This window comes from Nestor notabilis, unplaced genomic scaffold, assembly GCF_000696875.1.
Source record: "Nestor notabilis isolate BGI_N333 unplaced genomic scaffold, ASM69687v1 scaffold4859, whole genome shotgun sequence".
Lineage (NCBI taxonomy): Eukaryota > Metazoa > Chordata > Aves > Psittaciformes > Psittacidae > Nestor > Nestor notabilis.
Window position 1 is genome coordinate 81462 of NW_009942216.1, and position 13761 is coordinate 95222.

The 13761-nt window shown below is 39.5% G+C and overlaps 1 protein-coding gene across 1 annotated transcript in view; it reads left to right on the plus strand.

Annotated features, from left to right (window-relative positions):
- The window catches only part of MCF2L2 (MCF.2 cell line derived transforming sequence-like 2), a gene marked incomplete at its 3' end in the record, with an annotated part of 63875 nt that extends 51330 nt beyond the window's left edge, over window positions 1–12545 (plus strand). The window contains exons 11-14 of the mRNA XM_010021275.1: window positions 485–676; window positions 1495–1686; window positions 2072–2249; window positions 12442–12545. Of these exons, the coding sequence (XP_010019577.1) occupies window positions 485–676; window positions 1495–1686; window positions 2072–2249; window positions 12442–12545 (666 nt within the window). The remainder of the gene's footprint in view (window positions 1–484; window positions 677–1494; window positions 1687–2071; window positions 2250–12441) is intronic.
- Between the last annotated feature and the right edge of the window lie 1216 nt (window positions 12546–13761).

The window sequence follows — 13761 nt, forward strand, 5'->3', positions numbered from 1 at the left end:
AAAAACTTGCATAATGAATGTCCCCAGTACGTGAGAAAGAAGGCAGCATACAATCACAGAATCACAGTAATCACAGAATAATTAAGGATGGAAGAGACTTCTGGAGGTCATCTTGTTCAACACTCCTGCTCAAGCATGGCTGCCTAGAGCACATGACCATGAAGGCAGGTTGTTCAGATAGTTTTTTATTACCTTCAAGGAGGGAGAGACTACAACCTCTCTAGGCAACCTGTTCCAGTGCTTGGTCATCCTCACAATAAAAAAAAGTGTTTCCTTATATTCAGATGGAATCTCTTGAGTTCCAATATATTTACTGACAACAAAGTTGGTCTTCAATGTAAGTATAAAGTAAGACATATCAGCTGGATTAATATCCCAAACCTTTACCTCCAAGCTACAGCAGGGGTTACAGAGATGGTTTGACTTTATTATGCATGTAATTTTAACATCTAACTTTGGATTTTTTTTCTCATTAACTTCACAGGAACCTTTGGAGAAGGCCCAATCTCTAGCTCTCCATGGAGACCAGCTCATCCAAAACAACCATTATGCAGTCGACTCCATTAGACCAAAGTGTGTTGAACTCAGGCGTATTTGTGATGACTTTACCAATGAGACCAAGAAAAAGTATGATATTTTGGGAAAGTCTCTTGAGCTGCATAAGCAGTTAGATAAGGTAAATGAATCTTCTCACATAACAGCCCTAGTAAGGTTCTACTGAAAATGAATGTTTTTATAAACTCTGGTAATCTGGATGAAGAGAAAAAGTATTTATTCCTTTTTTCTCCATTTCATTCAGAAACTGTTACTATAAAAATTGGAGCAGTAGTTTCCCGTAATTATGGGTTTTAAATGATGAAAATTAGGAAATAAAACTAAGCAAAAATGGGTAGGCCTAAATTTGAAATAAGAACCAAATGTACTCCAGTGCTTAAAAATGAACAGTTTACTGCTTGTTCAGTTGTTTTCCCTTTCTCTGATCTAGATAGAATAGCAAGCTAAAAGCTTTGAGAATGTCGGCATGCTATTCCAGCCTCATCTGAAACAGGAGTTACCAAAGTTTTACAGTAAAAAAACTATTTTGGAGCATTTTTAAATGAGTTTTATGGGGGCCTAAGAAGTTTTGGGGAGTTTTTATAAGATTCAAATAATCTTTTTGGGTTTTGGATAATTGTGTGACTGAACACTGAAATGAGGTAGTACAGCTGACAGATTCAATTTGTTACCACAGTAACACTTACCCTCTTTGCTCAGAACATTATTATTTTACATGTTACTGGATCATCTAACCCATAAGAGCTGAATTGAACTTGCTATTGTTCTACATATCTAGGCGGGGTGACTCGTGGCCAGCAACTGTTGGATGCTGTGAAGGAACACTGATTCCCTCTAGTGACTTCAGGGCAAATCTATATTTTATGGAGTAGAAGCAGCATTTCACAACATGGTCTGTCAGTGATGATGGAGTCCTTCTTGCTCCATTTTTCTTTAAAGGCAAGCCAATGGTGTGAAGCTGGAATCTACCTCTTAGCTTCCCAAGCTGTGGACAAGTGCCAGTCACAAGAGGGAGCTGAAACTGCACTCGTTGAAATTGAAAAGTTCTTGGTAACAGCTAAGGAACACCAGCTCTCTAACCCGAAGGAGTTCTACAATCAGTTTGACATGATTCTCACCCCCGAAATAAAGGTAAACACCCTCAAACTTCGAATTTCAAAATTACCAATTGCTTTGTACATGAGTGTGTGCAGGGCCATATATTTGAGTTTGCTCAAATATGCCTCTCTTCCTACCCTAAAAGGGCATAGAGGTAAGCACTTGGGGCACTAAGTTTTACTCAGATGAGCAGTCATGGAATATGTGTGATTTTCTTCAGAGTAGTGCTAGAAAAACTGCATGAGTCACCATGTCCTTCGCAGTGACACCAAGATCTGTGCAGAGTGCATGGGCTGGGTTGCATTAAACAGCAGCACAGTATGACCTTCACCTCTGGTCAGAGTCTGGGTAGCAGAAGTTCTTTCTTAACTCGCTCAGTCCAGCATAACCATCTGTTGTTTGCCTTTTCTTTGCCTAGGCCAATGCCCAAAGAATTCTACAAAAACTAGAAGATGTACAAGAAATGTTTGACAAAAGGCAAGTAAGTCTGAAGAAGCTGGCAGCCAAACAGACCCGGCCAGTACAACCGGTTGCCCCACATCCTGAATCTTCCCCAAAGCGAGCATCACCAAAGATTACCAGACCAGCAGGAGTAGGTAGGCCATGAACAGCTGCTTTCAGATACGCACCAGCGTTTTCTCCACATGATCATGTTTGAGTTTTGTTATCAGAATGAAGACTTGCATATGATGTTCAGTGTCAGCCTTGTAGGCTCAGCTGTTAAAAATGAATGGGAACTATCTGTCTCTGCAAACATACTAACAAGGGTTAGTAAAAAACAATCAGCCTTCTCTTCCTAGGTCTAATTCACAGAGTACACTTCCATACTGTTTCTCAGTCTGTCTTAATATTGCTAAGTCTTGAAAATCCAAACAAAAGAAAATTGTACTAAGCATTAACCAGTTTTACATTGCATGTACTATAATGTGAATATTTGGCTTTAAAGGGTCACAATCCTTCAAGTTTCAATCAGAAACTTGCAAAAGTTAAGGGTTCATTAGTGACAATGACTTATTGGTGCAACTTTCGGTTTTTCCCTCTACATAACTGTTTATTCACTTCCTAGTGTTATTCTCTACTAACTACGTAAGTTGAATGGTGCTTCTGTTTGGAATTTACTCAAAGTTTCTTATTTAAGCTTAGCATATACCTTTAACCAAGATAGCTATTTTCTGCAAAAAGAACACGGGTGAAGCTAATTCGAAACAGTGCGTCTTGGAGACCAGCTACCCTGTACTTGGTAACAAGAAGGGGTTGCCCCTTTTCCCCAGAGATGCTTATAAAAAATTAAAAAAGGGAAACGTAGGGCTTTTTAACAAGGGGCATCTTTAGCAAAAAGCTTTGAAAAAAGCTGATTTGCATAAAGCGCATACAATAAACTTTGCTTTTTCAGCAGGCAGATTAGGAGACCCAATAGCCTGACAATTTTGCTTTCTAGGCATGCCACCACAAGGTCAGGCAAATGCCCCCATTGTTCTCCTCTGCTCCACAACATTCATCCTTTCTTACCCAGGAAGATCATCTTCTTCCAGTTACTATCCCAGTTTGATATCTGTCCTTTTTTCCCCTAAACTATGTGTTCTTAACATACAGTTGCTACTTCAAGCTTCAGCTTCGCTGTTGTCTTAAGGCAAGCTGAGATCACATTTCCTTTGAAGACGTCCTTCTCTGCTCCCCACACATACTCCAGTAATGTATTCTCATTTTGCGCTGTTGTTGGCAGTCAATTAGCTGTATAAGTTGTGATCTACCTTTAAAACTCAATGATGTAGTAGTCAGTTTTCCATCACATGAGTTACAAACATGCAGGGAGCTCTGGAGATCGCATAGCCCAATCACCCTGCTCAAAGCAGCACTAGCTTCAAAACTGATCAGATTGTTCACTACTTGGGTGCTAGTGCTGAAGCAAAAGAAGTTACAGAAAAATGGGGTTAGGTGGTCAGCAGATCAGAGCTAGCTAGTTCCTGCTAGTGGTACTGCAGAATGGCTTTCACATATTGTGAGACTTCAGGCTAAAAGCTAGTCTTGTGGTTTTGTGTATACATGCAGTCTCTGTGTTTCTTAAACTTCTTTCTTGTCATTTTAGAGCACTTGCAGATTTTTTTAATTGAACTTTTGGTATAGATAGAACCTTAAAGAATAGTTGCTAGTATATAAATGACAATGCTTTAGTTTTGATTCTCGTTCATACAGCCAAGCCTGTACTATCAGGATTTCTCTTTCACAGAAAATCATGAGATGATCCCTTGCTCTGATCCTTGCATTACAGTTCAGTGTTACACACATAGTACAGGATAACTATAACACGGGTTAGCCTCTGATATCCTGTTGCAAATTACTAGGTAGTTTAAACTTATTTTAAAATGTTACTCCAGTTCTCTGAGGACATGCAAAGTGCAACCCAGTCCTGATCAGACATTGATAAGTAGAATGTAGCAACTCATTCCGATTCTTTGTGCCTGAAGATGATTGACCTAGAGTACTTTGTACAAAAAAAAATCAAAACAACCCAGTTACTTTAACTGCCATGAACAGTACATATACATCTACGTATTCTGTGTAATAGCATCCTTTGGGTACTATCCAAATTGTCCACTGCATACTCTGAACTTCCTGAATTTCCCCTTTCCCTCAGAATGCCAAAGCTCTTTGCAAGTACTGGTGGTAAGTATTTTAACCTCTTTTTTTCTGAAAGAAAACTGAAGCACAGATAAACTGAGTGATTCACCAAGGGGATTTGCAGTCTGAGCCTGAAATGTGGCTGAGAATAGTAACAGGGACACTGAGTCCTATTCCAAGCCTTGAAAATGAGGCTGTGAAATCCTGCTGGTTTTGAAGCTACACTCTCTCAGACTTATCTCTGCCCTCTCTTCACGTTCACAGGATCAATGCAGTATCAACAATTATGGAGAGAATTTATTGAACACCATCTTGGAAAAATGAGAGACGCTAAGAGCACCTTCTTTAAATAGATATTGTAACTTGTTATTATTTGTTACCCAGGACATACCTGAATATTTCTGAAAGTTTGCAAAATAGCTTATGGCAAAATAAAATACCATATTCCTAGGCTGTGTAAATACAAAGACAGGCAAAGGCAATAAAATGTGGTAAACAGAAACAGAAGGCCAGAAAGAAAGGCTTTTGACCCCAGGCAGCAGATGTAACAATACCATTGCAGCATTGCAATGGTTGTCTGTGAAAGGAAAAAAAAGTTACTTTCAGGCCAGAATAGATTTTTTGTTGTTTTGACTTGCTGACTATGCATTTCCCTAACAAGGAGTGGTAGGGGAAATTCAGTCTAATTCAGGGTGGTAATGGAAAAAAATCTTAATAGATGTGAAGGCTTAGGTGTGAAATACTCCATTAATTGTAACTGTGAGATTCGTCATTTTACATGGACATATGTGCATACAGGCAGACCTCATACCATGTATGAGTGAAAGGGCGTATTACTATCAGAGAAACAACTGTGACAGTTTCTTATGTCCTTAATAGTCTCTAGTGACTCTTGGCAAAGTCTTAGCTTAGAGAAGATCCAGAAAAGGCAGCTCAGAGCTGAACTGTAAATTCTACCTGACCTCTGTGGATCTGGAAACTCCGAAGCATTTTTCTTCATTTTTCTTGAAGCTTTTGGTTTCACAAATGAACTTGTAAATTTTGTAGGCATGGGTCTGTTCAGCATTGAAAAGCTGACACTAGAATTATGATGATTGAAACTAGGTGATCTTAAGGTTCTTTCCAACCCAAACCATTCTTTGATTCTGTGATGCTCAAAAGTCTGTGCCAGCTGGACTTCATACAAATTTTAGCTGTGGGAATCTGCTTAATTATTCACAGATCAACCCAGAAAATCCTCTGCTAACTCTTTTATAACAAATGCCTTGAAAATATTTAATTAGTATATATGACATCTTATTTCACGGAGAACTCTACTATTCCCAATGGAAGCTGCTTGAATACTGCTAATGGCTAAACTGTCCCCTGTATAAATTGAGAAAAAAGAAGTGGCACTTGATGGGGAAGTTCCTGTGCTCTAGTTCACTTCTGAGGGTATCACTTTTGATGATTTGACTACATATTTGAGGTCTATGTTTCTGTACAAAACTGGAATGAATTGGGATAGGTCCACAAAGTCAAACCATGCAGGCTAGTATTGCCCAGAGGCTGTCAGGCACAGCAGGATAAGCCACAGAACTGTAAAAGATAATACAAGCTATTAGGGATGACTCTAGTTAGCATTTTTGTATTTTAATTTGCTTGTAATTCTCCCAAACTGTAACTCTTTGAAATGAAACTTTCCCAAAGGCTATCTTCTTCAGCCTGACACTTTCTTGGAAAACTTCAGTACAAAATGATTTGGCCATCTCAGTGAACAAGGCTAGGAAAATAGTCTCCCTTTAGTTATTTGGCAAGAGCTGGAATGTGGCACTACAAAATAGTTTTGTCCCTTCCTAAAGTGCCCATATTTGGCAGAATTATATGCACTTGGAGAAAAAAAAAAAAAGATCAGCTCATACATGTTCGTTATGTATGAACCTGCTACTTAGATCCTATAGTCTCATTTCCTGTGTTGTCTCATTTCTTGTTGTCAGCAAAAATCTTTGGATCACAGAGACAAAATATGTTTCTTATACCTGCACTCTAGTTTCCTTACAGTATGATCTTGTGTCAGCTTAAGCCCTTCTTAATGCAAGGCTGTCGCAGTTTCCCTTTCTTCCCTCTTCTTTGACCAGCACAGCAGTGTGTTTGTAACTCTGCTCTCTCTCAGTGCTTATGGTCACATAAATAGTAGGAACAAAGGAGGGAACTGAAAACTGCCACTGGGGGTGGATGGGTGTTTTGTTTTGGCTAGTTCAGCTCATCATCATCCGGTTCCATGAACAGCAACGCTGACAAAAAAAGGAGGCAGAAGTGTGTGGGCAGAGGCTGAAAGGAAAGAGAGAGCTGTACCCAGTTCAGATGGGTTTCAACTGTTCTAGAGTCACCCCTGAAACTGTGACTACTTACTGCTGCTTTTATTCCTGTGGACGTGGGAATGAGAAGCTGGTGCTGTAGGTGTAAAGGTTTCAACCCTATTAAAAAACCCAAGTGGGTGTTAATGTGATTCAACTTAGTACGAATTTTGCAGGTTAGGGTTTGGTTTGGTTTTTTTTTTTTGTTTGTTTTGTTTTGTTTTTAATGACTTATGCAACTATATAAAGAAATCTACAATGAAAGAGCAATGAAAGTCTGAAATCAGAATTACTGGGTAGGGCATGTGCTCTTGAACATGTGAAGTGGCATATAATACTCAATAATGTGAAAATTCAGACCTAAAAATGTCAAGTTGGTCTCCCAAAGTATTCTCTTTTGATCTTTATCTATGGAACTCACAGATCTCAGTGGGCTTGATAATAGCCTGTTGCCTCTGAGAAGTGTTGTGAAAACAGCTCAGTAAATATTTACAAAGCACTTGAATTGTAAAAACGACTATTAGAAAAAATACACTTACTTTCAGAGCACGGATTAAAATAGCAGGGATTAAAATAGCATATGGATAGTAAGGCTCTGAACCCCCACTAAGAAACACAGATAAATCAAAATAGTGAATAGCTGCTCATGAATTAAGTGGTTTTGACTCCAGGCACTGAATGAGGCAAGGATTCTTAAAGGGGGAAGGATTCTTAGAGGGGGGTGAACCAAGATGCATTAGCAGCAAAGGGGCAAAATTAGGTTTGCTTTGCTTCTGGCATCTTCTGTCTTCTAAATGCTATGAAATATTCACCTAGGGATTTCTTTGTGTGAAACATAAATATGAAATACAGGAGCAGAGATGTCAAGATTTCTGTGAGCTCATTAAGCAAGTAACATGTTCAACAGCACATTGCACATACAAAATCCGTGGCTTGCCCTACAACCATCTTAGAAAGCTAACTTGGAACATGAAATTCATAGTGGGGGACACAGCTGGAACCTTTTCAGTTTTTTAAATAATAAAATTCAAACTGGTTTCATCTCAGTTAAATGTGTGCAACTGCTCATTGGATCCATTCCAGCATTCCTCACAGTCACTAATGCATAACACTCACTAACTAATAATGTCTGGATAGAGAATAAAAGAAAAATGTCTTGCAGAGTCTGGGGATGTGTACAGGAGAAGTAAGGCTGCAGAGAGATTAGGTGGCTCAGAAAAGATGGTGCATGTGATTTTCATTAATGGTTTCAGGAAACCATCAGTTTCTGTAGTTCAAGATATTTCTATAAACAAAGTAGAGAAAAGATGCTTTCATTTTTGCGGCTGTAAAGCTGCTACCACACTCAGACAAGTCTGAGGAAACCAAGTAGTGTGTCTCCTTGCAGAATAATAATCCACATACAGGGGTCTTGTTTCATGCTTCTTATATGGGCAGATATTCAGGGAGTTTGACAGCAATTTTGCTAGAGCAAAGAAGTATGGATTATATTGCCTAAGAATGGAAAAGACTTTATGTTTTAAGCCATTAAATGATAAACCTTAGATGCTGTACTTGTCTAAGCAAGCTGTTTGTCATCCCCAGCATTCAGAACAACTCTTAAGTCATTATCTTCAAACTCATCTTCCTGTGAGACCACATGAGCTGCAAGCCCCAATAGTTTAGCAGACTAGTTGTTTGCATGCCTGTTCTCAGAAGGAGTTTGATTCTGCTGTAGGTGATTAGTGAGAATGCATAAATTCTCCCACACAAAACAGATGGGGAAGGCATGTGTTTGGGAAATTCAAGCAAGACCTGAATGTAAAGCATGATATTTATTTAAGGGAGCCTTTGAATGTCTTACAAGTGCTGGGTGTGTGTCATAACCCTTGACTACAGAGTGTGTGTCTCTTGCTAGCTAATGAGTTACGTTTACTCTAGCAGGAACAAACTTGAGACTAGTTACCCAGGTGGGTTAATCCAGCTGTCCCTGAGCACCTGTAACCTGCACACAGTTCTGTTTGTGCCTCATTGTGTGATGTAGGCCCCACTGTGAGAGCTGGTGACAGTACCCTGCTACGCAGGAGCAGGGTGGGGAAATGGGTGAAACCACAGACTTTCCTCACAAGCAGCACAGAACATTGCCTTCACTAAATTTGTTTCAGTCCTGGACTGGTGGAGAGGCTGCAAAGCATGAGTGAGCACATGAGCCTATGTCATTTTCTAGCACCATGAGGGACAGTACAGTCCACATTACCATGTGCTGTAGATTAGGTAATAGAACAGTAATTCCATATTTATCATGCAACTTATTCATAGAAAAACAATACACAGTACTAAAGCCCCATAGAAAAAGTCCAGTGGTGCTCCAGGTGAATGCAAGTGATAGACCCAAACCTCGCTTTCCTGGAAATATCTTTGCAATAAAAAGTTGACCTCTGCATACAATACCCTTTTTAACAATATTTGCTTTAAAAGCAGCATCAAGCAATTTAAAATATTAATGAATTCAAAATGAAATCTTCATTACTCATTATCCAGTGGAGTACTGTGAAACAATAGGCTGAAACAACCTTGAAACCATGCAGACCTTAGATTGTTTATAGATATCATTTTCCTTTGTTCCTGTGCCTTTGTTCATTCAGTAGGCAGTTGAACACTACAACTTCCAGCTTCCTCTGCAGTACAGTACAATAATGACCCTGAAACAGCCAACTGTACTGAGTTTTGTAAGGGAGTTTCTCTTATAAAATATTTCACAATAATTAGTCCAATAATAATTGGTAGGTATTTGGGCTGTTCCTTTCTGAATTGCTTCAGAAAGTACGTAAATGTAGTGACGTGCAGGGCCAGCCAATAACTCAAAAATACTCTGGAGCATAACCGAAAACAGATTGCTTCCTGTTTTCAATTCATTTCTGGGTCAAATTGGAAGAGGAAAGTTGCTGTGTCAATCTGAATCAAATTCACCCCTGAAATAGAAGTAGTTCTGCTTCCTCCTTTCTGAAAAGAGTCATGCTGATGAAGCCAAGACTAAAGTTGTAAACTGACCTGTGTAATTTGCTGCTGAATCAATGAGCATCTGCACCTGGGCTTTTTGTGAATCTGTCATCTTTCTCTTAAACTGCCCAGTGCTCTCTTTCCAGAGTGAGTATGCAAGTTGTGATCCAGACACCAAAGTCCTAAGTTTGATTTCCATGTTTTCTGCTGACTGCTTTTAGTCAGGATTTTCATACCAGTATCAACCATCCCTTCGAGCTAGAAAGTTTTCTGATTAATGGATAGGTCAAACCATTTGGTATTGCTGACTATGCTGTTGTAAGAAGTTCTTGGGTTTCCTGAAGTTATTTTCTTTGCTTCCATTCCTTTTAACAATACATCCACTATATATAAAACTTTGGAATTAGCTTTGTAGAACAATCCAATGTACTGAACTCAGATTTAGATACAGTAACTGGACAATAGCAGAATAACTAGGGTTTTCTGAAGTGCCTCGTAAGCATGCGGGGAAATAGTATGAAACAATATTTTGGTTTTCTTTAATTGACTCATTTTTCAAGGTATAAAGAGGATATAGTTGGGAGAGGCTACAGGAGACAATATTGTTCAGTGTGATAGGTATGATCGCAGCCTGCATCTTGTCAAGATAGCAGCAGATGAGAATTTAAGGCTAAACAGAATCTTCAGGATGCATTAGTATGAAAGAGTGCATTTGCTGATGCCTGTAACCACTTTACTCAGGTATTCATGGGGAAAAACATTAAAAAGCCTGCTTGAAAATTTATCAATTAGTTGATGATCAAATATTCTGGTTTTGCCAGCAGCAGAAATCATCCTCCCTGCAGATTAGAAAGGTATGAAGAATTTTGACAATAAATAGAAAGAGCTTATATGTGCTGCGTGTTGCTTTCCCCCTGCCCTTGGTTTCAAAATGTCAGTACGCCACTTTTGGGGTGAAATAACAGTACCTTTGAGAGAACAATTACTACTTCATGAAAAGCTTTCTTGAAATGGGAAAAAGGCATCTGTTGAAAGTAGTGCTCAAAATCAAAACAAATCCCCTGCTGTATATTCTGAAAGAGAGTGACGGAAGAACCCAAGGGTTGACATTTGCATTTCAGCTCAGTCCTGGGAACCATAAGAATCTTCTAACAGTTGATTATAGCTGCTCTAGCTGCCAGACTTTGCTGTTCTGTTGGAGAAACTTTCTAATATGGAGTCATTGTAAGGAAGTAATAGGCATAAAATGGACATTGCCAAGTTCTCATGTCATTCAGCAGGGGATAAAACCAGGAAGATTTAGGGGAGAGTTGGAAAGAAGCTGTTTTAATTAATTAATTCTCTTCCCAACTGCATGATAAGGTGATTGAAAAGATACAGGGTAGAAGAAACATCAGATTCTGTTTTATTGCCTATGAAACTGATTTGTGGTCTTTTTACCTGCACATAATTTAGGGTGTTTCTTTGCTTTTTTCCTCCCTTTGTTACTACATTAAAAAATAATTTAATGACAAGGGCATTTGAAAATTTGCTAATTTGTTTCTTTCTTTAAAAAAAAAAAGTATTCAGTCCTCTCCTACATTAATCTTTTGATACTGTGACCTCCTCTTTCAAAGATATCTGCATCTTTTTATTGGATCCCTCAGCTTCTCACAAAGAAGAAGAAGTTATTAGAGACCACCAAGACTCTCAGTGCCTCAAGACATTAGACTTGGTGAAACCATCTTAAACAGAATGTTACCAGATGTATCTGAAAACACTAGCTTTTATTTTTGAAAAAGTACTTGTTCAACTGGAAAGTTTTCGCTGAATAAAACTAAAAAGGAGTTAATCTCAGAATTGCAACAATTTAATTCTTTGTTGCCTGACCCAGACTGTTTGATCATTTCATGCGGTGTTCCTATTTGGTTTTACCATTACATGCCTGTATCAATTAAGCAACTAAGAAAAAGGAGAGCACTACTTGCCTTATACATATATAGCATGCACTGTGAACTTATTATCAATTTAAAACAAAGATAACTGTAACAGAGAAGCTATTTTCTACTCAAGCCACATATATGAGTTTTTCTTTGGACAAGCCACATGTAGAGCTTTTCTTTGGACAGCAGTCTCAGGATAAGTGATTATGTTTTTAAAGATGATTTTCTAGTAGCATTAGACAGCTCATTGTCAACTGCGGTTTACTGAGGCTGCAAGGCCAAATAAACCTGGCATAACAGAGCATGTACTGAAGTAATTTCCTCTGATTCATTGTCACTATGTACGTGGTTACAGTGACTTGCTGAACACACCTGTATGATTACACTTTTGAGACTTGTGATGAAAAAGCCCATGAAACTTTACAGGGAACAATTCTTCGTAATCTGACATTAGCAAACCATTACCAGAACCAAAATTCTCTTGTGTTGGAAACCCACACACGTAACCTACCTGAGCTGAAAACAGAATCATAGAATAGTTAGGGTTGGAAAGGACCTTAAGATCATCTAAAAAAAACCCCAAACCAACTATGCAAGTGAAAATTACCCAACAGTTGATACAGCTGGCTAACATTTACCTGTGCTGCCCTAAATACAGCTGCCAGGGAGGAAGCCAGACCAAAGGAGTCACTGCAGAGTGGATTTGTAGGTCCCAATTTGAGACACAATGGAGCACCAAACAATGAAGCTTATCTCTTATGCTGGCTGGTCTGCCAACCACTCCAGCCACAATTCAGTTCTCTAAGCTGGGTTTCAGTTGCCACTAACGTGACAGGATCTTTGCTCATTGTTTTTATTAGTAAGTTGGATTTCAACCTTTAGCATGCATTTTCTAATGTGGTGTTTTGGGTTTTTTTTTTTTACTTCTTCAGCTACCAACAGGAGGTCCACAGAAATTTCCTGCCCTCCAAAGACCATTCCTGAAGTAGAGTTAGCAAAAAAGAAAAACATTAAGAAGACTAAAGGTGGAATTAAGGTAGGAGGATCTGTGTTTTGGGTACATCCCTTATCGTGAGAGAACTTGGCCTTGTTGAACTTCATGAGGTTTGCACTGGACCACTTCTCTAGCCTGTCAAGGTCCCTCTGCATGGCATCCCTTCCCTCCAGTATGTAGACTGCACTACACAGCTTAGTGTTGTCAGCAAACTTGCTGAGGGTGCATTCAATCCCACTGTTCATGTCACCAACAAAGCTGTTAAACAGCACTAGTCCCAGTACTGAGCCCTGAGGAACATCACTCATCACTGATCTCCGCTTGGGCTTTGAGCCATCAATCACACCTCTTTCAGTGTGACCATCCAGCCAATTCCTTATTCACCAAGCAGTCTGTCCATCAAATCCATGCCTCTCCAGTTTAGAGACAAGGATGTTATGTGGGACAGTGTCAAATGCCTTGCACAAGTCTAGGCAGATGATGTCAGTTGCTCTTCCCTTATCCACCAGTGCCATGGCCCCATCACAGAAGGTCATCAAATCTGTCAAGGCATGATTTGCCCTTAGTGAAGCCATGTTGCTTGTCACCAATCACCCCCTTTTTGTCCCTGTGCTTTAGTATAGTTTCCAGGAGGATCTGCTCCATGATCTTGCCAGGCACCGAGGGGAGACTGACTGGCCTGTAGTTCCCTGGGTGTTCCTTGTTTCCCTTTTTAAAAATGGTGGATATATTTCCCCTTTCGCAGTCAGCAAGAGCTTCATCGCACTGCCACAGCTTCTCAAATATGATAAATAATGGCTTGGCAACTACATCCACTAGTTCCCTCAGGACCCATGGATATATCTCATCTGGCCCCATGGACTTGCGCACCTTCAGGTTCCTTAGATGGTCTCAAACCTGATCTCCTCCTACAGCAGGGTCTTTTTCATTCTCCCAATCCCAGCCTTGTGATTTGGGCAGTGTGGCAGGAGCTCTTGCTAGTGAAGACCAAGGCAAAAAAGTAATTGTGTACCTCAGCCTTCTGCATGTCCTGGGTCACCAGGTCTCCCTTTCCTTCCAGAGGGGGCTCACATTTTCCCTTGGTTTATGTACATGGTCTAAACCCAAACATGTTAAATGTACCTTCAAGAATACAGGAGTATCACTGATGTTTTATTTCGTGCACAAGTGTTAGTAGCTTTGCTGAGATCCCTTTTAGTTAAAAGTTTACCAAAGACAGAAATCAAATCATACTTGTCCTGGGTTCAGCTACAGCAGT